Source organism: Schistocerca cancellata, chromosome 5, assembly GCF_023864275.1.
Source record: "Schistocerca cancellata isolate TAMUIC-IGC-003103 chromosome 5, iqSchCanc2.1, whole genome shotgun sequence".
In the NCBI taxonomy this organism is placed as follows: Eukaryota; Metazoa; Arthropoda; class Insecta; order Orthoptera; family Acrididae; genus Schistocerca; species Schistocerca cancellata.
The window spans coordinates 492,635,733-492,661,192 of NC_064630.1; the positions used below are offsets into that span (position 1 = coordinate 492,635,733).

Here is a 25,460-nt window from a genome sequence, read left to right on the forward strand (position 1 = left end):
AATATTATTACTGCAAACTGACTTTATATCGTCAACCTTGTGCTGCTGACCAGACACTTCCTTCACAACTGACCATATGGCTTTAATTTTATCCTGTGAATTAGCTATTCTATTTGCATACCACATACTTTTTGCCCTGCTAATAACATTTTTAAGCACCTTACAATACTGTTTGTAATGGGCTACTGTAGCTTGATTGTGACTACTTCTAACATTTTGATATAATTCCCGCTTTGTTCTACATGATATCCTTATCCCACTAGTCAGCCAACCGGGCTGTCCATTACTACTAGTACCCCGTTTAGAATGTTCTAATGGAAAGCAACTATCAAAGAGCATGAGAAATGTGTTATGGAAAGCACTGTATTTATCATCTATATTATCAGCACTATAAACATCTTGCCACTCTTGTTCCTTGACAAGTTTTGAAAAACTCTCTATTGCTGTTGGATTAACTTTCCTACGTAGTTTGTAATTAAATACGACAATGGTTAGAGTACAAAAACCTTTTAGTGTTAAAATTTGTGCATCATGGTCTGAAAGGCCCATCTAGTAATGAAGAATGAATAAAAATATTGTCTATGACTGTGCTACTGTTCCCCTGCACCCTAGTTGGGAAAAAAAAAAAAAAAAACACAGTTTGCATCAGATCATATGAATTTAGGAGATCTACCAACATCCTTTTACTTGCACACTCATGTAAAAAATTAATATTGAAGTCACCACATAGAACTACTTTCTGGTACTTCCTACAAAGTGAAACAAGAACCCCCTCTAGCTTAAGCAAAAATGCTCTGAAGTCAGAGTTAGGGGACCTATAAACAACAGCAATTAGAAGTTTAGTTTCACTAAATTCAACTAATGCTGCACAACTTTCAAGTATCTGTTCAGTGCAGTGTCGTGATACGTCTATGGACTCAAATGAAATACTGTTTTTTACGTACAGAGCCACTCCCCCAACCCGCAAGGAACTCCTTGAGAAACAGCCAGCTAATCTTTAGCCTGGTAAAGGAAGCCTCTGAATTATCAAATTATTTAAGTGGTGCTCTGATATACCAATAATTTCAGAGTTAACATCTATTAGCAGTTCACTAACTTTATCTCTAATACCTCTTATATTTTGATGAAATATGCTAATTCCTTCTCTACTAGGAAACATTACATCCTCTGGAGGTGAGCCCTTAGTTAGAAGCACTTCCTTTAAGCAGGTATACCTATCAGCTGACTTTAGTCTAAAAAAGGTGCAGCTCTAACACCAACTACTATAGGAATTTTTCCATGAGTGATACCATCACCACCACCACCACCACCACCACCACACCACCAACACCACCACCACCACCACCACCACCACCACCCTCTACACTGTCACCTATAAGCTTAGCCAGCCTCCCCTTCCCATACCTATTGAGGTGCAGGCCATGCCTAGTGAAACCCCATCTACTGATAGAACCAACTGGCACCACTGAGATGTGATCCATGCCCTCCGCCATCAGTGCCCTCCCCAGCCCCACATTAACGCGCCTAACAGCCACATTAAGGTGAGGCCGATCATGACACTGAAACAGTTGCATGAAATGCACATTAGTACCACCAGTTTGAGTAGCTATCTTAACCAAGTCACCACTGACATCATATTCCCTGTCCCTATCGAGACTGTTCCCTTCTCCACCCACTATCACTACCTGATCCTCTTTCATAAAATTCTTACATAACTCCCCTATGCTTTCAGTCACCTGAGCCAACCCTGCACTAGGGTTCACAATGCTGGTGACCTGGTACTCACTCCCCAACACTTCCTGCAACTGCTGGCCCACACCTCTACCGTGGGAACTACCTAGCAGCAGAACCTTCTTTCTGCTAGACTTTGCAACTAACCTAGGCCTCCTAATTGCCAAGGACTGCTGCAAGTTACCTACATCCACGGCTACACGAGGCTCCTCTCCACTCAGCTCTGACAGTTGGTCGTATCTATTGCATGTATGCAAAGTAAAACTGTCCGATTACCTCCTCTTCCTAGCTACTTTCTTGCCAACTGCCAGTTCCCATTCCCCACCACCCCTCACCCTCCTCAACCTATGTAGTTCCTTCTTTGCGCATTGTAACTGCACCTGAAGGGCACAGAACTTACGCTCCTGCTCCTCTATTAACTTGTTTCTACTACAGATTCTACATTCCCAGAAGAGGATCTCCCTAAAATGACCATTGGCTTCCCCACTGCATTCCCCCCAATGAAAATACTTTGAACAAATCCCACACCGTAATCCACTACTCACAAACCTACGACAGAGCCCACACTTTTCGCTCATGGTAAATTTTACAGTTACTGAAAAAAAAAAACTATACGTCTACGTTACCAAAGTTCAGTTACACCAGTAGAACTATTTAAGAACTAACAATAATGGTCTCGAAATTCTCTGCCTACTAAGAAAGCAGCTACTTGTATTAATACCACTACACACAGCCGATACCAATACCAGCAAAACTTCACAAAATTATTAGCTACAACCAAAAAATTAAAACTACCACTGTAACACTTAACGACGTTAAAACACTGTATGAAAATTTTACTGAAATATTTCACTAGAAAGAATAATAAATGTCAGTTGAAAACTAAAGCACGAAAATTACTAACGACTTCAACACACTGAAAACTCTCTAAAACACAGCGAGCGAACAATTACAAAAGTTTATTAAGTCGTTATTTCGCCACAAACGGCACGCAACACCGCTGAAATCTATTAAATTTAATAACTGTATTACAGAGCACAAATAAGTTTGTCAGTACTTAGCTTATAACCGCTACAGCTGCAGTGCACGCCGCAAAATGTAAACACACTACAGAGGTGCGAGGCTTAGACGAACGACGAAAGCAGACTCACAAATAACAGACCACTTGAGTCAATAACACAGGAAGAAAGACTGAGATTAATGAAAATCCAATAATAAGTTACTTTTACGGCAAATATTAAAACAAATAAACTTTAAAATAAGTAAATGAAGTCTAAAATTTATAAAATATTAATGAGCTATTTCAACAGCAGTGCAGCACACGTGACGTCACACCAAAGAAGCTCCCATTATTGTTCCACACTTATTTTTAAACTCACCTTGTCATGGACTCCAGCATCCAATTTATTGAGACAATGGACAACATGGGCCATGTCTATCCATGGACGTCCATCTTCAGTTACTTGGTGGTATAAGTAATCACGGAAAAGCTTCAGCATGTAACGATCCCCCGTTTCAGCCCAAGTGGGATCCATATTAAGCCTTAAAGAACAAGAAGGAAATGTTTTGTTAGCTACATTCACACAAAATATACTAATTGCAATACAATATTTTCCTGTAAAGCCAAAATTTTTTCAAGTTCAGGCCTCTAAAAAATTACAATATAGTAAAAATATATAATAACAAAAGTTTACAGAGTAGTAGAAGAAGAAGAAGAAGAAGAAGAAAATATAAATAAGTGTTACAATTGTTCTAGTTCAGTACTCTGCTTCGTCTTCTCAAAATGAAGGGCACTTTACATGGAGATGGGAATAGGCTAGACACAAGGGGCAGTATAAAATAGGCTGCAGTTCATAGCAGATAGTAGTACAGTGCCCCTAAACGATATACGATTACAATAAATCTCCTATGTAGGACTCAACACAGTTTTCACAATGAGCGATCATCACAAACTCTGCTCCCTCAGCCTCTGATTATTGAATATTTGACCAGTTTTGTGACTGCAGAGAATGTTTCCAACTGAGAGAAAACAATTTATCATTCTTAATTGGCAGACATTGTTAGATGTGAAACTAACAACAGGTGTGTCCCAAAAAGAGTGTTATAAAACGAATATTGTACATGGTATACATAAATGACACAGGCCTGTTTCCAGATGATTTACTGTATGAAAACGTAGGAAGCCATGCAGAGGTTCGATGCTTGTAACTGAGCCTCTAAATAAACAAAGTGGCGTTCAACCATTGAAATATCCGTCATTGTTGGAGACATCACCCAGCTGCACTCCCGTAACTTGTTTAAACAAATGTACTTTACTTTATTGCTCGTACACAGGTCAAAAGATCCGGTACTCTTTTATTTCACAATTTACAATCAACCATATTCCAAACTGTTAAATAACAAGCAGTATGTGTGTAACATTATAAAGAAGCAACAATATAGGGCTAGTTGTATGAAACGCAAATGACATTCTGAAATTCATTAGAAGAATACTAAAGAAATGCAAGTCACAAAGAAAGCATGCAGCCTAGCAAATCCTATTTCAATCAATAATTAAATAGTATTCATCAGTTTTGAGCCATTAGTGGATCAGACTAACAGAAGGAGCACAAATGAATCCAAAGACGACCTGTGTGTTTTTTAACTTGTTAGTTTCAGTAAGCACAAAATTGGAGATCTCATCGAAACAAATGCTACAAAAGAGGTGGTGTTCACCATAGAAAATTTTACTGTTAAAATTCTGAGATCATATTTTCATACAAAGGCTTACTGGCAGCTGTTCTTCCTGAGCACTATTCATGTACAGAACATGACACTGGGAATCTATAACCTAAAATAAGTATGCTCCACCTTATACCATGAGGTAGCCTGTGGACTACAGACATAAAGGTGGAGGAAATATGTAAAGACAAAATGGATGGCCTGATGCATTTACAATGCTACACAGTTGGGGGGGGGGGGGGGGGGGAGGAGAATAATGATTACAGAAAAGGAAATAAACCAAATGCTTCTGTACAAATGAGAAAAATTGGAACAGAGTAAAAATACATATTGTGAAACGTAGAGCTGCACTTGCATGGAAAATCAAATATCATCAGTGCAACATTTAAGCTCACTGGTAAATGAAGCTTATATGCTTGTTGTGGTAGCTTTCAATCCAGAGACTGGTTTGATGCAGTCATCCGCACTAGTCTATCCCTTGAAAGCCTCTTCATCCACTGCAACAAACATCCATTGGAATCTGCTTACTTTATTCAAGCCTTGTTCTTCCTCTAACATTTTTACCCTGCGTACTTCCCTCCATCACCAAACTGATAAGTGCTTGAGGTCCCAGAATGTGTCTTATCAACAAATCCCTCCTTTTACTAAGTTGCACCATAAATTTCTTCTCTCTACAATCTGATTCAGTAGCTCCTCATTGACTATTCGCGATTCAGCCATCTAATCTTCAATGCACAACTGTAGCACCACATTTCAAACACATATTCCCACCTTTTTCAAGGTCATTGTCCACATTTCACTACAAGACTACACTCCAGATAAATACCTTCAGAAAAGGACATCCCAACATAACCATTTATATTATATGTTAACATATTTATTTTTTGCAGAAATCTATTCTAGTTATTGTCAGTCTACATTTTATATAATCTCTCTTTCTGCTATCATCAGTTATTTTGTTGCCCCAAACAGAAAAACTCTTGGTATGTTAGTTGACTGGGAGGGTTAAGGGACTAAACAGCAAAGTCATCTGTCCCTCGATTTGAGAGCAATGCATCCACAAGTAGAGGCATCTACCAAGAACACGATCTGGTCTAGTCGGAATACACATAAAAGTAAAAACAGAAAGTCTAAAATGTAATGGACATCTTTTGGACTGTCAATAATAATAGCAAAATGAAACAAAGAAATCAGCAAGTGGGCTTCCCTGGGTCTCTGTACATGACAGAGAACGTTCCACCCACAGCTGGCTCATCCCTAATCCATTACAGTCGAGAGCACCCTCTATTCAACATAGTGTGACACCCACAATGGAAAATTGGGTGCACCTGATAGGAGGCAAACCAAATCTAAAAACAACTGAAACAGAGGAAAAGAGGGATGAAAGAATGGCGTGGACAAGGAGGTGGGAGATGCCCCAACCCCAACCACTCTGCCCCTGCTCAGGATGTAGATTAAAACCTTAAAACTGAGAATAAACATCACTTTCACAGAGAAAACTGGGAAACAATTCAATCACCCATGAATTGTATCGCACTATTAGAGACAATGAGTCCAGAAGTCTGTACTTAGCATGGAGGGGCAAAAGGAGAGGGCATTCCACCGTAATATGAGCTACAGTCTGTAAGGCTCCACTACCCCAATGTCGGGGTGGTTGAGGACACAAAATGAAACTGAGGGTTAGTCTGTTATGGCTGATGTGAAGATGACATATGATGGTGGATTCCTTCCGGGGGAAGCAGAAGGAAGATGCCCTGCTGCAGCAATCTTCTCAATTATGCGGAGTTTATTAGATGCAGCAGTAGACCACCAGATGTCATTCCATTTCTGAGTGAGCAGAGACCTTACGGGCACCTGAAAATCTACACCTGGGATCATCAAAGCAAAAGCGGATTGAGTAAGTGCTCCTCTAGTTAAAGAGTCAGCCATTTCATTCCACAGGATACCCACGTAACTGGAGACCCACAGAAAGACAACTATGAAGGCAGCATCACAAAGGTCAGTGAGAGGGTCTTGAATAGCAGAGACAATGGGGTGGCAAGAATAGCATCAATCAATAGTGTGGAGACCGTGAGTCAGTACATATTAAAACACAGTCGACAGAAGCCCGTTTTATAAACTGGAGGGCTCTGCTAATAGCTATCAGCTCTGCTGTAAACATGTTACATGTTTCCAGCAGTGAATGGCATTCCATACTGGCAGGGGATGTAAAAACATATCCTGCGTGATCCACAGTTTTGGAGTTGTCAGTGTAAAAAATGACAGCATCCTGGACCTCTTTAAGAACTGGATGTAATGGATGCTGAAAGGTCATGGGGGCAAACGAAACATTAGGACTCTGAAAGAGATTGGTAATAATCCATGGTCTGGGCATAATCCAGTTGGCGGATGCAGTAGGGGGGAGGGGGGTACACGAGAATCAAAGTCCAAGAGGAGAGATGGAGGAGATCTTAGCACAGGATAGCAACGTGCATTCCAAATGGTAATCCTACACAAGATGGGTATCAGGATGAGGACCCCTCATATACAATGAGAATGGGATACATGGGATGATCAGAGAACTGTCCAATTGCAATTGGTTAGGAGACCAAGAGCTGATGCCATCAAATTTGAAGAGATAAGATCTCCACTTCAACAAGGAGACCGTCTATGAGAATATTCCAGAAAGTCCAGATGGTACCAGTGGACAGGCGTATGGCATGATGATGGACTGTGTCCAACAATTTCAAAGCTCAAGGAGCCATCAAGCCATAAATCTGGCATGCATTGTCCAAGTGGGACAAAACCAGGTCCCAGTAAATATGGGTAAGAGCAGCACCAGGCACAAGAAAGGAGAGAGCTTTAAGCTTCTGCATGCAGTTAGTCTTCAGTTGATGAATATGAGGCAACCAAGTCAGGCTTTTATCAAAAAAGGAGGCCCATGAAACAGGCTGTGCTACAACGTACAGGGCTGGGTAACTAAGTACAGTTCTGAGTCAGGATAGGATAAAGTATCGTATGATGACAGAAAAGCAAAAGCGTGACCCACATTTAAGTAGGAGAGAACTGGAAATCACAGGAAAGGCTCCTTGCAGTGACCTGCAAGATGGCACTTTGCAGCTGCAAAAATCCTCCAAATACTATGCAGGGGTGACTAGCAGCCTAACAGAGGTCACTAACCCATTTATGGCAATGAGGAAGGTTGTGAAACTCAACCCAGAACCTGTAGGAGGTGAAGTACCGACTCTAACACACAATAACCAGTGGGATAAAACCTGACAAATAAAAGTAAGCTGGGAGCTACGAAAGTCCCAGTCAAAGTAAAATGTAATGATGCCAAGTGGTGTCGTACACTTTAAGTATGTAAGAAAAGGCTGCAAAAAGGTGCTGACGCTTAGAGAAAGCTGGATCATTGGCAGCCCAGAAGACTATGGAGCTTGGCCCACACCTGAGAAGAATAGGCGTACATCCCGAGGGTGGAGACCTAAAGCTCCCAGCATGCCTTCTTACTGCGTGTGATTACATAGCGAGCCTTAGCATGAAGTTGCTTAAAAGTGATAAGGTTGGTCTGCAAAGTATGTCATTTGAATCATTGCAGGGCTCATCGGAGATCAAGAATAGCTATTGTAATGTCTATGGTCTACCACAGCAATGGTCGACCATGGAGGGGACCTGTAGAAAGAGGGATAATAGTACCAGTGGTGTGGATGATCTGCCAGGGAGGCGCTGAATGTAACAGCAGAGGCATACAACGGTAAGCTGGATCTTTGAAGTGCACAGCATGTTTGTTAGTCAGTGTGGATGATCTGCCAGGGAGGCGCTGAATGTAACAGCAGAGGCATACAAAGGGAAGCTGGATCTTTGAAGTGCACAGCATGGTAGTTAAGTCAGTCTGGTGGTGGCAAAGAAACAACAAAATCAATGGAAAGTGGTCACTGTCACAAAGGTCATCATGTAGCGACCACAATATTGAAGCCACAATATAAGGGGAAGAGATCGCTGAAAAGATGCCATGAGTGGCACTGAAGAGGCACAGATCATGATCTGCAAGAAGCTGGTCAACTAGAAAGCCCCTACCAGACAAAGTGGAACTTCCCCACAGGGGGTGATGGACATTGAAGTTCCAAAGCAATGGGAGAAAAGGATTGGTGGAAGCTGTTGGATTAAGGGGGTCAGTTCAACATAAGTAAGTGGCCTACCTGGAAGTGGGTAAACATTGCAAATGGTGATCCCTGAGATTGTTTTCACCCATACGGCTATTGTTTCAAACATGGTACAAAGTGGAATCCATTCACTGAAGACTTCTGTGCAAACCAACGTACTGATGCTTCCAGATGGCTCTTGGGGCCATTATGGTTCCAACAGAATGTACAATAACCACCAACTGTTGGCGAACTGCCATCAGTGAAGGCATATTTTGGACAGCAAAGCAAACTGCAGAAGAGTAGGAAGTAAGGTACTGTAGTTCTGGCAGATGACAGCAATACCGATCACAGTTCCACTGAATGACCGTAGTGGCTGAGAGAGGCATAAACGGTCCAGGAGAACTGGTCATGCCACACAATCACTGCCTGTCACCAGTGGGGATGGAACCACATTCAAAATCATCAACTCAGAATCCAACAGAGTGGGGGAATCTGGACGGACCTGGAGGGGGCATCATAGGAGTCTTGTCCCAATTCTTCTTCTCTTGTTCTTTTCCTTTCTAACCTCTGATGGGTAAGATTTGTTCAAGAGGCTATCTGTAATGAGCACATGGACAGACGAAGAGCGAGAAGTCCTGGGACCAAGAGGCCATGGCTCCCTCAGCCATTGTTTGGCATCATGCCTCTGGTCTGCGGGTTGCTCAAGAGAGGGATCCCAAGAGAAAGAGCCTTGTCACCAGTAGACACGAAAGAAGGAGAACACTTCTTTGGTCAAGTGCAGGTTAGTGGTTCCCGAAGAAGGTGCTGCATGAACCATGAGAGCAGAGGGTGCTAAGAGATCTGGTTCGGTACGGATGAGGTACAGAGGGGTCATGATTTTTACATAACTGAAAATAATTTCCACAGGATGTACCTCGGTACAAGACAAACTCAAACAATGCAAAATCCACCAGGATGGAATGTAACGAAATAATGAAAAGGATAGTTGCTATTCACCATATAGTAGAGGTACTGAGTTGCAGAAAGGCACAACACAAAGACTATCAGAAAGTTTGCTATCGGTCAAGGTCTTTGTCAGAAATAGACACCACACACACACACACACACACACACACACACACACACAGTCGCAAATGCAACTCGCACACACATGACGACAGTCTCTGGCAGCAGGAGCCAGATGTATGGCGTTGTGCGAGTGTGTGCGTATGTGTATGGTGAGCCAGACATCTGACTCCAGCTGCCAGAGACTATGGTCAAGTGTGTGCGAGTTGCATTTACGTGAGTGTGTGCGCTTGTGTATGTTGTCAACTTCTGACAAAAGTCTTGTTGGCCAAAAGCTAACTTTCTGACAGTCTTTTAATTGTGCCTTTCTGCGATTCAGCATCTCAGTATAAGACAGGTGGTCCAGAGATTTGTATACCAGGATCTTCTTTCTTGAAAACTGGTAAATGCGGAGGAGGATGGTGACAAACAAATGTGGATATTAACAAGCGAACCTTCATTGAATGATCATCCACAGTTGCTGCATTTTGGGTCCTGCCATGCTGTGGGATGACTTGTGCCCAAAACAAACATCTGAAGCCCAGCGTAGGTGGTGAGACAAACGGTTTCACATCACACCTGTACACTATGACCTTAACTTTCCCCAGGAGGACATACCCTTCAAAGGCTAAGATAAAGGTACCTGTATCTGTACATTTCTCCTTGGGCTCTTTTTGTACTAATCTGATAAAGTGTATGCCTGATAAAGTGTATGCTTCACCACTGGAGATTAATCTGGAGTTAATCTGTTTGGAGAGTGAGGTTTCTGTGGAAGATGATTCCTTGGGCCATGTTCAACACTTTGTGTGAGGAAATAGTTATAAGTATGTCACCTAGACAGTCACATGCCTGAAGAGCTATAGATTGGGCAGCAGAGGAAGTTATTACTAACAACGAACCATTCTGCATTTTTCCCAGACCCAACTTCACCAAATTTGTCTTTGATGTTTTCAACAAAAAATAATGGTTTTGCTGCAGTAAAGGTATCCCCATCAGTCCAAGTACATATCAAGCATTTGATGAAGAGTTTTGCTCACAGACAACTGGCTTGTCACTCTTCCCACTACATAGAGAGGAAAGAAATGTGGGGTCATATCTCTCTGCACTGCAATAACCTTTTCCATCTGAAGAGGGTGCTGGGGCCTTGCAGCCGCCAGGAGAAGAAGTTTGAGATTCTTCATTGTGTTCCCATGAACAGCTAGGTTCTGGATGCCCGTCCACACAGAGCCCCACTTATACAACTGAAGTGCAGCAGGTTGCCCAGAGGTTGCCTGCTAATGATTGTTCCACTTCAGCAGCCATACAGTTCATTGGTGTGCAGCACACCTTGACATTGAGCAATTTTTTATAGAGGTTTCTACCATCCTCCTGATCTGGGTGGCTAAGGCAAGAGCCCCATTCCCTGCGACACACAACGTTCCACCACCGTGCAACATGGAGTTTGCTGAAGCATGCCCAGGGCTTATGGTTATGAAGGACTGGTGGTGCCCACCATTCTCCAGCTCAGGAAACACGAGCATCCAAAACCGAAAACTAAATCCAGCAGGATCAGCACCACGAAGACCACCCAATGGAGAGGCAGAGGGGAAAAAGAATACTACAAGGACGGACTTGCAGCACAGAAAGAGAAGTAGCGCTGCAAGAGCCGGGCCCAGATGAAAGACAACACTGAAACAGAACAAGAGGGAGCACAATGGAAACACAAATCTACAGTAGAAGATGCAGGCGATGTGACTCCCCCTAAGGGATCTTATAACCTCTTTTCAAGGCACTATTAATGCCATTCAACTGATCTCCCAAGCCCTTTGCTCTCTCTGACAGAGTTGAAATGTCATCCTAATTTGGATGGTTAAGAGAAGTGGTGTTGGTGGAAATGAATCTATGAGGGCAGGTCATGCTTGGATAGCTCATTAGGTAGAGCACTTGCTAGCTAAAGGTATAGGTGTGAGGTTAGAGTTGCGGTCTGCAACACAGTTTCAATTAGCCAGGAAGTTTCAAATCTGCATGCACTCTGGATGAAAAAAAAATTGATTTAACTAGCATTTATTTCTCTATTCAACACAGCATAGAAAATTCCTGCATACAAAAACCTGATACAACTTACTCTGGACGTTCATTTACGGTGCCCAACTTGACGAGTAACCGGCACAAGCGGCCATTTTCCATTTCCTTTGCCAGTTCATTCTCCAGTATATCTGCCTTCATTTGTGCCGCATCTAGTTGGGTGTAAAAACGTGCCCCAATCATTGGCATCAAATCTGTTACATTCCGAGGTTGCTGCTGTTGCTGCTGGCTACTCAGCAGATACCTAGCAGGAAATGATAAAAATACAAGTATATGGCCACTTCTTAAAACCAGATTTAGATTTCTAATTGAACTTTAGCATAAACACAGATAAAGCAAACACAGGAGAAAACATGTAAATGCTCCTTCCTCCTATTACCATCACTAAGCTCAAGAAATAATTTTAGATACTTAGATGTCAAAAACTTATCACAGTTCAACACCACAAAGTAGACCTTAGTGGACACTAGTGCAAAGTGAAGCATATTTTTACATTAAGGAGAGTAGACAATGAGCAAAAATTACAATATACAACAACAAAAATAGTAAGGATGTAAGACAACACTGAAATAGAACAAGAGGGAGCACAATGGAAACACAAATCTACAGTAGAAGATGAGGAAGCAAGACGTTTATTTTGTGTTTCACACTACTACTTTTTTGGCTTCTTTTTTATGTCCCTTTTCTTTTTTTCTGTTTTCTATCAGAGGTTTGGCTTATTTTCACTTATATATTTGCCATTCCTACAATTAATTTAAAAACGATTCATTAAAAGTTAGGTAGTATTATAGTTTGCCCAAGGGGAAAAAACAAAGTGTATCTTGCATTCCAACAAAACCTTGAGGTGGTGGTAGTGTCTTTCAGTCCAAAGACCTATTTGATGCAGTTCTCCATGCTAATCTGTCCTCTGTGTGCCTCTTCATATCAATTATTCTAAGCTACATCCACTTGGCAATACATGCTGTTGTCAGACCTTGGTTCCACTTTATTCCCCTTCCTCCACCCCCCACATCCAAAATGTACTATTTCTTGATACGTCAGGAGGTCTCCTATTGACTAAACCTTTGTTTTAGTCAGGCTGCATCCTAACACTCTTTTCTTCCCAAATAGTTATGAATATCCACCTCCACACACATCACATCAGATAATGACTTGAGGTGCATATTCTTAAATAAAAGCATATTTTCACAGTAAAAGTATGAATGATAATAACTAGTGTAGTATTCTGAACTCAATGAACAAAATGTTATTGGCAAAAATATAGTCAAATATAAGGAGGAAGATGAAGAAAACAAGAAAGAAACAAAGAAAGAAGAGGAAGAAGAAGAAGCTAATTCTAATGCAACAGAAGCATTGAGTAGAGGGTACAGGTTCCAGTTTCTTGGTATTTTTTATGCATGATCGTTTTTAGAAAATGAGAAAAAAATCGAAATGATGAAACCTAAGGAAACTAAAAGTAAAAATAAATGTGAACTGAAAGGCCATGTATGAACATTTATAGGTTATACAAAAACGCATAAATTCTGGGAGAATGCAATGTGTGAAATGCTTTCACCACCAGTAAGCAAGTATTTTTTGCTTAGAAGAAAATGCTAGAGGTCATAATACTAAATAGTGTATCATCTTTCAAAGATACACAATTACTTCATAACAGCAATACTGTAGTGTATCTTCATGTTTCTTCCAGTACACTGACTGATCCATTAAATCTCAAGTGTTCAGCCATACAAATTACATTTCCACCACTGATATTCATGTGGCATATTTTCCGGGCATCTTCAGAGCGAACTGACCAACTGTTGGTTGGCCTACTACAAAAATAGCCAGAAGGCATATAATCGAATTACCAGTGGAAGAGATACAGTAGTTCAAGCTCTTCTGCAAATCATTGTAGAACACAGAAGTAATTATTTATAGATCCAAACAACATTAATAAACTACCATCACTAAAAAATACATGTCAACTAATTCTTCTGTCAGTCCTTGGTGGACCAACATTATAATAAATGGAAATCATTACTAAGCTTATATTCTACAGGATTAATGTATTGAGTTAGCTGGTTTTCAGGTTACAAGTCCATCATCAGACTAGCCATCTCCGAAGGAGATACAATGTTTGTAAACAACTTTAGAAAATATTTTACCCATCTAGACTGAGGCAAAAACACACAGTATGGTGGTAAAACAATTTAAAAGGTAAAATGTTTAACAATAAATAAAGCAAAGGAAGCAAAAAGGAAAAATATTAACACTATATTGTGGCTATATACAAATTTACATTAAATAAACAAACCAAGTAAAATAAAACTAGTACATGATGAGATTACTTTGAGAGGTATTAAACATGGAAAGTTATACAGAAATAAACTAAAAGAAAACAATTATGATCCATATGCTGCCTCTTCCACTGTCTGCAGAATGTGTACATTAGCACACCAAGGACAGGTAGCACAGATTGTAGCAAATACACTGAAATCCTGCAACCATAGTATTTCCTACTATGTGAAGAACACCACAGCCCAGTGTATTTTCAATAGCAAAGGTAAGACCCAATTACTAGCAAATAGTGTGGTATACAAAATTACTTGTCCTGTCTGTGATACGTTTTATACTGGTCAGTCAGGCACAGATAAAGCAATTAAGCTGGCTGAACACGAATACAGCAGGAGGTTGCAGAATTTGAATCCACATTTGCTGAGCAGGTACTGAGTGAGGACCACAACTACCAGCCACAGTCCCATGTCCTTCATTTAGCTAACACAGGCCAAAAACTCAATCTGTTGGAGGCCCTAAAATCAACATACATCTAGCTCACAGTCGTTAATTAATCTTAAATGACCAAACACAGCTTAATATTGTCCTCTTCTAAACTTCACATAATCCTCACAGTTTTCCACTACATTCCACACTGAAACTTCCTGGCAGATTAAAACTGTGTGCCCGACCGAGACTCGAACTCGGGACCTTTGCCTTTCGCGGGCATGTGCTCTACCAACTGAGCTACCGAAGCACGACTCGCGCCCGGTCCTCACAGCTTTACTTCTGCCAGTATCTCGTCTCCTACCTTCCAAACTTTACAGAAGCTCTCCTGCGAACCAGCACTCCTGAATGAAAGGATACTACGGAGACATGGCTTAGCCACAGCCTGGGGGATGTTTCCAGAATGAGATTTTCACTCTGCAGCGGAGTGAAAATCTCATTCTGGAAACATCCCCCAGGCTGTGGCTAAGCCATGTCTCCGTAGTATCCTTTCTTTCAGGAGTGCTAGTTCTGCAAGGTTCGCAGGAGAGCTTCTGTAAAGTTTGGAAGGTAGGAGACGAGATACTGGCAGAAGTAAAGCTGTGAGGACCGGGCGCGAGTCATGCTTCGGTAGCTCAGTTGGTAGAGCACTTGCCCGCGAAAGGCAAAGGTCCCGAGTTCGAGTCTCGGTCGGGCACACAGTTTTAATCTGCCAGGAAGTTTCATATCAGCGCACACTCCGCTGCAGAGTGAAAATTTCATTCTGGAAACATTCCACACTGTCTGTCTCTTCATATTCCTCAGTTTTCCTGTATTTATTCAGTCCTTTTTATGTTATTGAGATTGCCTATGTACTTCACATATTCTGTTGTTACAAATGTTAATTCTTTCTTTTAATTGGTTTCTGTATCACTTTCCACATTTGATAACTCTTAAAGTACTGATTTTATTGTGTGTGTTTATTAATGTATACTGTTATGAAGGCACAGTTTTTCAATTTAGTGTTAATGTCTTTCTTGTTTGCTTCCATCATATTTATGGTTCAACTTTTTATCTTCTAAATTACATTACCACAACACTGTCAAAGATGACATTTACTGTCTGTCTGTCTAAATCTACATATGTAACATTGTTTCCAATGTTGTTTACAGACATTGTAACTTTTTTGGCAATGATAGTTAAAGTTGAGGACACATTGAGCTGCAGACAGCCACAACAAAAAGTCTTCTATACAACTGAGCTTTCAGTCACAAGGCCTTTTTTTTAAAGTAGAAGACATACACACACATTCACACAAGAACAACTCACACACACACACACACACACACACACACACACACACACACACACTACTTTCTCCACTGGAAAGGAAGCCTTGTGGCTAAAAGTTCAAATGTACAGCAGTCTCTTTATTGTGCCTTTCTACAACTCAACATCTCCTCAACATGGTGAATAGCAATCCATCCATTCCACAATATTAAACTTGATTATTTTGCATACAAAAGCAATTTCCCTAACCTCTTCATCATACACTAAATGAGAAAATAGAAAAAAAAAAAACTTATCTGCTGCTCACATGATGAGATTACGGAGATCTGATGAATAGGTACGAGTTACAAGATCCAATGATGTCTGAATATTCTCTCGTTGTATTGCCATGAGTGATCTGCATCCCAGTGCAAGCACTAGTTTTCCCAAGGCAGTTAGATCTTCTTGCTGTCAAACCATAAAACAGAATGCATTATGCTGTTACAGAGATCTTTAGAGTTTACATTCTACAACAATGAAAATCCAGTATTAAATTTGTTTGATCGGTTTTACGCAACCACAAAATGTTCCAAATCTATTACGCAATCTATTATAATGAGTAAACTAGTGCATCGCAAGGGAAGAAAGGATGGGGGTGACGAGGAGGAGGGGATGGGGTGAAGGAGTTTGCTTTTCCTTTCTTAATGCCTTGGTAAGCTGCCTTCGATTTGGACAAATTAGTATGAAATATAAATTACACAGTAAATGTACTCTAGTCTTCATATTACTCATTTTTATACACTGTCATTGTCTCAAATGGAATGGGATAATATAATGCAAATATAATTTATTGTTTTGCCTGCTATGTTAAGGTTAACTTCAAATCTTTGTAGTTTGTTCTTTTAATTTTACATTTTTCTTCTGTTTTTCGATGGCAATCCAAATGAAGCTAATAACACAAGAAAATAATATGAAACCTAAAAGTATCACCAGTACTTTAGTAAACACAGCTTCCACCAATCCCTCTGACTGCACTGCCTCAGTGGCACTTTTTTCCCCCTCTAATCTACAATTCCCCCCCCCCCCCCCCCCCCACCCGTATGTATGGACATAATCAATCAACTTCTCTTTTCAACCTCCTAATACAGTACTTCTGTGTGTTTTACAAAGGAAGATCCCTAGTTATAACAGGACATAAAAACTATTTCTCCATAATTACTGTTACCTACAAATTCTAATCTCTCACATGAATGTTATGTAACATAATAATCCAGACATATGATTTCAGATGTTCAGCTGCATTGTTACATTTTATGATCTGTTGTATTCTATATGTATCTCTCTTTCCTGGTTTCTCAATAGTCTGCCTTATCCTTTTCAGTTGACTTCATTTTTGTGTGCTGTTAATCTGTTTTAGCTTTAAATGAAATACCCACTGATAATGAAATGTAATTCTTTTTTTTAGTACTGCATTTGGTACTGCAGAACAATGCTCTCAGTTGTCCTTAAGTGCATTGTAACAGTGTCCTTTCAATGCCAGCTTCAATTTGGGGAATAACCAGAAGTTGACTGAGGCCAAATCCAATGAATATGGCAGGGGAGCCAGGACTATGATCTGTTTGCTGGCCAAAAACTTTAAAACAATTTGTGAGTGGGGCATCGTTGCTGAGGAGCAAATGGGAACCCATATCTCGGTATTCGCGATGAATTCGACGAATTGTGGCCCACTAACAACAGAAGACTCAAAAAGCTTGACAATGTCCCACCGCTCCACTGTCAGTGTCCGACGAGTGTCAGACATATACTGTTACATTTGCAGCCAGGATACATGCTGCTGCAATGCTGGCGCTCTTGATTTTCTACAAAGCTGTTGTTGAAACTTCAAGGATCGAATGCCACAACTTGCCGTGAGACAGCACAGCAGTTTTGAATTTGACAAAAGAACTCCTAACAGCACAGGGACAAACTGTGCATTGATGTTTCTTTTAATAATAATAATAGTAATAATAGTAATTCAGAATCAGTGGTAAAATACAGAGAGCGAAAGGTTATTTACAATTTGTACAGAAACCAGATGGTAGTTATAAGAGTCGAGGGGGATGAAAGGGAAGCAGTGGTTGGGAAGGGAGTGAGACAGGGTTGTAGCCTATCCCTGACGTTATTCAATCTGTATATTGAGAAGCAGTAGACAAAACAAAAGAAAAATTCGGAGTAGGTATTAAAATCCATGGAGAAGAAATAAAAACTTTGAGGTTTGCCAATGACATTGTAATTCTGTCAGACAGCAAAGGAGCTGGAAGAGCTGCTGAACGGAATGGACAGTGTCTTGAAAGGAGGATATAGGATGAACATCAACAAAAGCAAAACTAGGATAATGGACTAGTCAAATTAAATCAGGTGATGCTGCAGGAATTAGATTAGGAAATGAGACGGTTATAGTAGCAAATGAGTTTTGCTATTTGGGGAGCAAAATAACTGATGATGGTCGAAGTAGAGAGGATATAAAATGTAAACTGGCAATGGCAAGGAAAGCGTTTCTGAAGAAGAGAAATTTGTTAACATCGAGTATAGATTTAGGTGTCAGGAAGTCGTTTCTGAAAGTATTTGTATGGAGTGTAGCCATGTATGGAAGTGAAACATGGACGATAAATAGTTTAGACAAGAAGAGAATACAAGCTTTCGAAATGTGGTGATATAGAAGAATGCTGAAGATTAGATGGGTAGATCACATAACTAATGAGAAGATATTGAATAGAATTGGAGAGAAGAGAAATTTGTGGCGCAACTTGACTAGAAGAAGGAATCGGTTGGTAGGGCATATTCTGAAGCATCAAGGGATCACCAATTTAGTATTGGAGGGCAGCGAGGACGGTAAAAATCTTAGAGGGAGACCAAAAGATGAATACAATAAACAGATTCAGAAGTATGTAGGTTGCAATAAGTACTGGAAGATGAAGGAGCTTGCACAGGATAGAGTAGCATGGAGAGCTGCTTCAAACCAGTCTCTGGTCTGAAGACCACAACAACAACAACAAAAGTAATCTCTAAACTGTGTCCTCAGCTTGCAATAGGTTTTATTTTAAATGCAATCTCACTAAAAATATAGCCGATAACTACACAGATTTGCTGCATGAGCCTTGACTCTTGTGTGTCAGAACTCTTACATTATATTTTTAAGTGAAGAATAGGAAAGTGCCTCTTGTAAATTGCTTGTTCATTGCCACAACTTTTTTTTTTTTTTTTTTTTGCTGAATTCTGCCATTGTCTAATGGTACAGTTGTGGGTTCAAAGAACAGTAATGCCTTGCTTTTAACACACCAGAATAAATGTTCCTTAGTATATGGGCAGTCTCGTGTATTTTTATGACAAAACAGCACATTTTTCACTTCTACTGACCAATAACAATGTTTTTTCCCTGATGAAATGCAGTTAATAGATTTGATTTATAAGTTTAAAACCATGGTGTTATGAACTGGACTAAATATGAGTACAAACACAACTCATCTTGGCACAAATATTGTTAACTTTTACGTACGGAATGCTTGGGGAGTGTATAGTTATATTTAGAAGAAACTATGTACAGTAAGTCAGAGTTCTCATTTATATAGTGACTATCTCTGATACTCACTACCCTTTAAATGTATGAAAGAATAAGAAGAAAATGATAATGGTGATGATGATGATGATGATGATGATACATTAAACTTACATACTGGATTTAGTAATTTTCTTCTACTTGTAGAATAAGCCCCTGTTCTCAAAAATAGAGCAAATCTCCTAACTGTTACCTTTACTTTGATATAAACAAGAATTTGGAAGTATCTTATTTGGAGAACAATGTTAGCGGCTTATCACCTACTGATGGTTTAACATTTACTTGCTTGCATTGGTATCCTTTTAGAAAAATTACCTACTTCAGCAAATAGAATATACCAATTTCTGGCTTTGTGTTAGATGTGAGATTCTTGAATACCCTTGCAGCAGAGCATGTAACTCCACCCTGTACCCTAAACAAGAGGACAAAATCTACAAGATAGTATTACTTTGTACTGTGAGCGTGCAAATTATATTTTTAACTAAAACTGATTTTTCTTACAAGCAACAAAAACATTATGGAATAAAGATATGGAAAAGAGAGTGTAAGAACTAGAAGATCATTAAGAGATCCCTGCAAGATATATGGTTATCTAATTTATGCAATATTCTCACAACCCACTTCTGCTGAACAAACACTATATTTGCTTTCAATGCACTGCCCCCAGAACATTGTTCTATAAAACAAGGGGTGAAAATATGCAAAATAAGTCAAAATCTTTATCTTTAGTTCAGCACAATGAGAAAGGCTTTTATAAACAAAAGATGCTGAACTGCACTACTTAGCTAATTTTTCTGTGTGCTGATATATTTTCACTTGCTATCCAGATATCTGTAGTGTTTCATTTAGCATGTGACCATCATGTCTATTTCAAATTCTAGCATGCCTTTTGCTTGTCTGAAACTGCGTTGTGTGGGACTTAAAACTGTTTACTATGAAACTGATGTGACCTGTGTTTTGCTAGATCATATATCCAAGTTAAAAATGAAAGTGGATTCAGTACTGTTTCTTGTGGGACCTCACATATTCTGTTCCCTCATTCTGAGACTAGCTTCATTCCTGATATTGGTAGCACCATTTACACTTGGTGTAAACATAATAGAAAGAGCAACATAAACACACATAAGTAAACCAAAAATGTAAATATGCAGGATTAAAGGTATCTTGTTAAAAGCAGGTATGTAAGGAGATCAACTATATCTTCTCTCAGTAAGTGTCACAAATAGCTTCTAGCCTGCATTTCTTACATTATTATTAAACATATAGTATTTTTTGTGACATTGGGTTTGGAAGCAGTAAGGAGAGATTTGACCCTTAAGTTTCAATCAACATGTTTACTGGCAACAATAAATATATCACAATGTATAAACATTATTTTGACATTTGCAAGACACAACAAACATAAATTAAATGTACAGGGTGTGGCACTTAAATACGGACAAATTTCAATTTGAATTTCCTGCCATATTGCAGATCTGCTGGAGGTGCGATTGGCATTCTTGAAAGCCATACGCATCTAGTAAAGTCAGAACCTCAAAATAGCCAAGAAGCTATGAACAAGTGCGGAGTAAAACTGAAGAGCTGCAATTATTGAAAGTCTTCATGCCGAGTGTTTGCCCAAGGAAATAGTTTGATTCTTTGGGTACCTGAGATAAACTATTTATGATATTGTGACAAAGTACAATGCTTTGAAGAAGTCTGGGGACGGTTCCACTAACCCGGCATGGAAACCTCATTCGAAGAAACGTGTGTCACAAACTGCGGCACTCATCGAAAAGGCTTAGGCACCGATTTCAGGGGACCCGAGGATATCGCTGAGGAAATTGGTGTCAGTAATGAATGTTAGCAAGCGGACAATGGGTCGGAAGGCAGAGGAGGACCTCATACAAGCCATTTAGTCCAAAATTGGCTCTCAGATAAGATTGACATGTTCAGATCGAAGGAGTTCTTGCCCTCGAATAGCCCAGATTTGAGCCCTTCAATTATTATGTTTGGAGCATAGTTGACTCACCCTATGTCGCATCTCTATGCACTGCTATTGAAGCAGCATTCGTGAATATGGACAGAGCTGTAGTGCTGTTTCAAAGAGTGTGTCCGATCACTTCAGAACAAGATTGGAGGCAGTCATCATGGCTGAAGGGGATTACATCAAATAATATACTCTTGAAAGATACCACTACTTATATAGAAAAAGATTTTCATTTTCATTTGTATTTTGTTTTAATACATTTGCTTTTTAAAAAAAATGTCTCCGAATTTCACCCAATGTTTAAACTCCGAACACCAAGCGAGGCGTCGTTTAGCATTTACCATCGTGATGTGTGGTTTATGAGCAGCCGTTCAGCCATGAAATCCAAGTTTTCTCACCTCCCACCTAACTGTAATAGTACTTGCAGTGGATCCTGATGCAGTTTGGAATTCCTGTGTGATAGTCTGGATAGATGTCTACCTATTACACATTATGTCCCTCTTCAACCGTCAGCAGTCTCTGTCAGTCAACAGACGAGGTCAGCTTGTATGCTTTTGAGCTGTAAGTGTCCCTTCACATTTCCACTTCACTATCATATCGGAAACAGTGGACCTAGGGGTGTTTAGGGGTGTGGAAATCTCGCTTACAGACATATGACACAAGCGACACCCTATCACCTGACAACGTTCGAAGTCCACGAGTTCTGCGGAATGCCCCAGTAGACTCTCTCACAAAATCTAATGACTACTGAGGTTGCTGATATGGAGTACCTGGCAGAAGGAGGCACCACAATGCACCTAATGTGAAAAACTTATGTTTTTGATGGTGTCCATATACTTTTGATCACATAGTGTCTACAACTGTGTCATTAACAAAGGTTCTGTGGTTGAAATGAATTGTCTGTAAAGTAATACAATATGTAACATTAATACCAGTGGTCATCACACTTCTTAGGGCACATATCAAATTACTACAGTGAATGTACACGATTATGTAGAGACTTTTTTCTGTCAAAAGTCCTCAGTATAGCAACATATCTTGCAAAATATTCCACACAAAAGGATCCCTCCTCCATCATCATACTACAGGCATTACATTATAGTGTCATTTTGTCCCCACAAATGTGTTTAGCTACACATAAACATTACATGTAACAGCAATTCCGATGTATTATCCTAGTTATTCTTTGACTTTTGAGATCTAGATTATCCCATGCTTCTAATCACCATGACTCTTACATTCTCATATTTTTAAGTTGATCTGTATGTGTTATATGTGGAAATAAATGTGTGGTTCTATCTGATGTCCACATATTTGGTGACCCTGACATGATAGCACCACAGCACAACTGGGCCGGTTTCAGCATTCTGCAATGTATCGCAACGTGAATGTCTGTCACTTCCACATTAGCCATCCCACACACGTTCTCACATGAAAATGGACAACTCGCTGGTCACCACAGAACCAGCTGTGAGCAGTGCCATTACAAGGGTTAGTATTAAGCCTTCGCTGTTCTGGCCAAGTATTGCAGTTCGCGCAGCTTGAAAGCCAGTTCGTTCTTGTGCAGATCTCAGCAGATGAAATGAAATATAGTTAACTGGTCACATCAGTTACAGAGGACCTAGCCGCATTAGTGCAGGATATTCTAGCTGCACTGCCAGACACGAATCAATGTGTCAATCAAGAATGCAGTGGTGACATGCTTCTGACAGTCAGAGGTGAAGCGACTAGAGAAGCTTTTGAGGACCGAGGAGCTCAGCGACTGCACACCGTCACAACTTTTATGCCATTTGCACGCACTGGCAAGCAATGCAGTGAGCGGCAACATGCTGCACAGTATTTGGTTGTCACAATTACCCTCAGACATTCAAAAAATTTGACAATGTGCGCAGGTGACTAAATGCACTGGAGCAGACAGCGGACAGGATCGCTGAGATGTATCCTGCAGAACATATAAACACTGACGCTATGACAGAACTTGCCTGCAGCGGCACTAGCATTGCTACAGTCACAATTAGCAGAACTTACCATGCAGGTAGCCACATTACAAACAGTACACACCAGCCAGCGACTGCACCACCAGACATCATGACCTCACACCCACTCACCATTGGCACCAAGTATCTACTGGTATCACAAGACATTCGGCTACCACACATGGAACTGTACACCACCATGCAAGAGAAAACATGAAGCGGAAACCATAGCAACAACAGCTACTTCTATCAGTAGTACACATTGACTTTTTGTTACAGACCGCAACACAAAGTTACAATACCTAGTAGAAATGGGGCAGAAGTGTCAGTATACCTGGCAAATCGGCTACCACGTCGGAGCTATGGTCAGGTCATATTATTGTTTAAACTCGGATTATGCCATACATTTGAGCAGCAGTTCACAGTAGCTGATATATCACAACCTGTCACTGGCGCCGATTTCTTATCCTTTTATGATATGGTGCATGACCTACGACGCCCGCAGCTGATCGATTCAACTACAAACCTGAATACTCTAGGGATGGTGTGTTGTGTCACGCCAATCATGGTACATATGGTCGCAGGAAGTACGTCATAAACATGACAACTGAAAGACCTTCCTGAAATCGAGCATCAGTCGCCTGCTCTCCCGCCAATTAAACAAACAATGGCGCATCAGACTTTGACCACACCAGGCTCAACAACTCACATTTGGCCTAGATGTCTGATGTCAGGGAAGTTGAAAGTTGTGAAGCAGGAATTTCACAGCATGCTGTCTCTAGGCATTTGCAAAGTTTCGAATAGTAGCTAGGCAGCCTCAATTCATGTGGTACCTAACAAAAACGCGGATGACATCCATGTGCCAATTACCGTCAGCTCAATGCGAGTAACATCCCAGATCAGTACCCAGTGCCACACCAGGTACTGATTCGGCTACTTCCAGTGTTCATAATAAGAGTGTATTTTCCACCATTGATCTGGCCCGGGCATACTATCATGTCCCTGTTGCTACAGAAGATATTCCCAAAACAGTCATGACAATACAGTTCGTCCTATCTGAGTTCACTAGGATGCCCTTTGGCTGGTGCAATGCAGCACAGATGTTCCCCCATTTCAATGATGAGATCACTAGGGACTCAGATTTCTGTTATGTCTACATATATGGCATATTGGTGGTATGTGCATCAGAAGAAGAACATTTACAGCATCTGGCACAGGTATTTGATTGCTTATGTCCACAAGGCTTGGTGATTAATCCTTCAAAGTGTATTTTCGGAGCAAGGAAAGTGCAGTTTCTTGCTTACATGAAAGACGTACATGCCACCACAGAGTAAGGTAGAAGCCATAAGCAAGTACCCTCGCCCTGTTACAATCAGAGCGCACGCCATTTTTATCAAAGATTCATATACAATCATTCATTGATAACTGCTCCCCTGAATGACCATCTTAAGGGCACACCAAAGTCAAGCGACAGGGTGCATTCGACAAGCGAGGTGCATGACGCTTTTAATGCTTTGAAAGCAGTAATTAGAGGAGCTGCACATTTGGCACACCTAGTGGTGCATGCTCCACTTGTGCTTAAGGTTGACACCTCATCTAACGCTGTTGGTGCTGTGCAGCAATAGCAGATCAAGCATTATTGGTAGCCCATTGCATTCTCCAGTCACAAATTGTCACCTTCGCAGCAATGATGAGCAACCTACAACTGCGAATTATATGCCGCCTATTCCACAATCAAATAGTTCAGGCATTCATTAGAAGGCCGATGGTTCATTATTTATACTGATCACAAGCTATTAATTTGTGCTTTCACTGTAAAACAGAAGGAAGAATTTCAGAGGCAGCTACGTCATCTAGATTACATTAGCCAATTCATTATCTGAATTGTGTATGTACAAAAAAAGCTGAATGTGCCAGCGGACACACTCTCATGTGAGAAGGTTGTGAAGGCTACAGCAGACACATGCTCATGTGTCAAAGCTGTAGCAGCTGCCACTGATTCTGATACCCTCGCATGGGCGAACCAACATGACTAGGAGTTCTGCAATTAATTGAAGCAACCGGGAGGATTGAAGTTGCAACACATTGCGACACCTTAAGCAAATGTATTAAATTGTGACATATCTGGAGTGAACACACGTCCATCTGTGCAGCAAGAATTTTGAACACAAGCAATTGCGTCAGTACACAATCTGGCACATCCAGGAGTAGGAGGCACTCTCAGACGGGTCAAGCAAAGTTTTCTCTGG

General features: G+C 40.5%; 1 protein-coding gene across 2 annotated transcripts in view; it reads right to left on the minus strand.

The window, feature by feature from the left end:
- LOC126188309 (PAN2-PAN3 deadenylation complex subunit PAN3) overlaps positions 1-25,460 on the minus strand; it is a 141,983-nt gene that overhangs the window by 25,009 nt on the left and 91,514 nt on the right. For both annotated transcript variants that reach the window (XM_049929903.1, XM_049929902.1), the window contains exons 9-11: positions 16,000-16,139; positions 11,725-11,928; positions 3,111-3,273 (exon numbers count right to left, since the gene is read on the minus strand). In XM_049929903.1, coding sequence (XP_049785860.1) covers positions 3,111-3,273; positions 11,725-11,928; positions 16,000-16,139 — 507 coding nt within the window. The remainder of the gene's footprint in view (positions 1-3,110; positions 3,274-11,724; positions 11,929-15,999; positions 16,140-25,460) is intronic.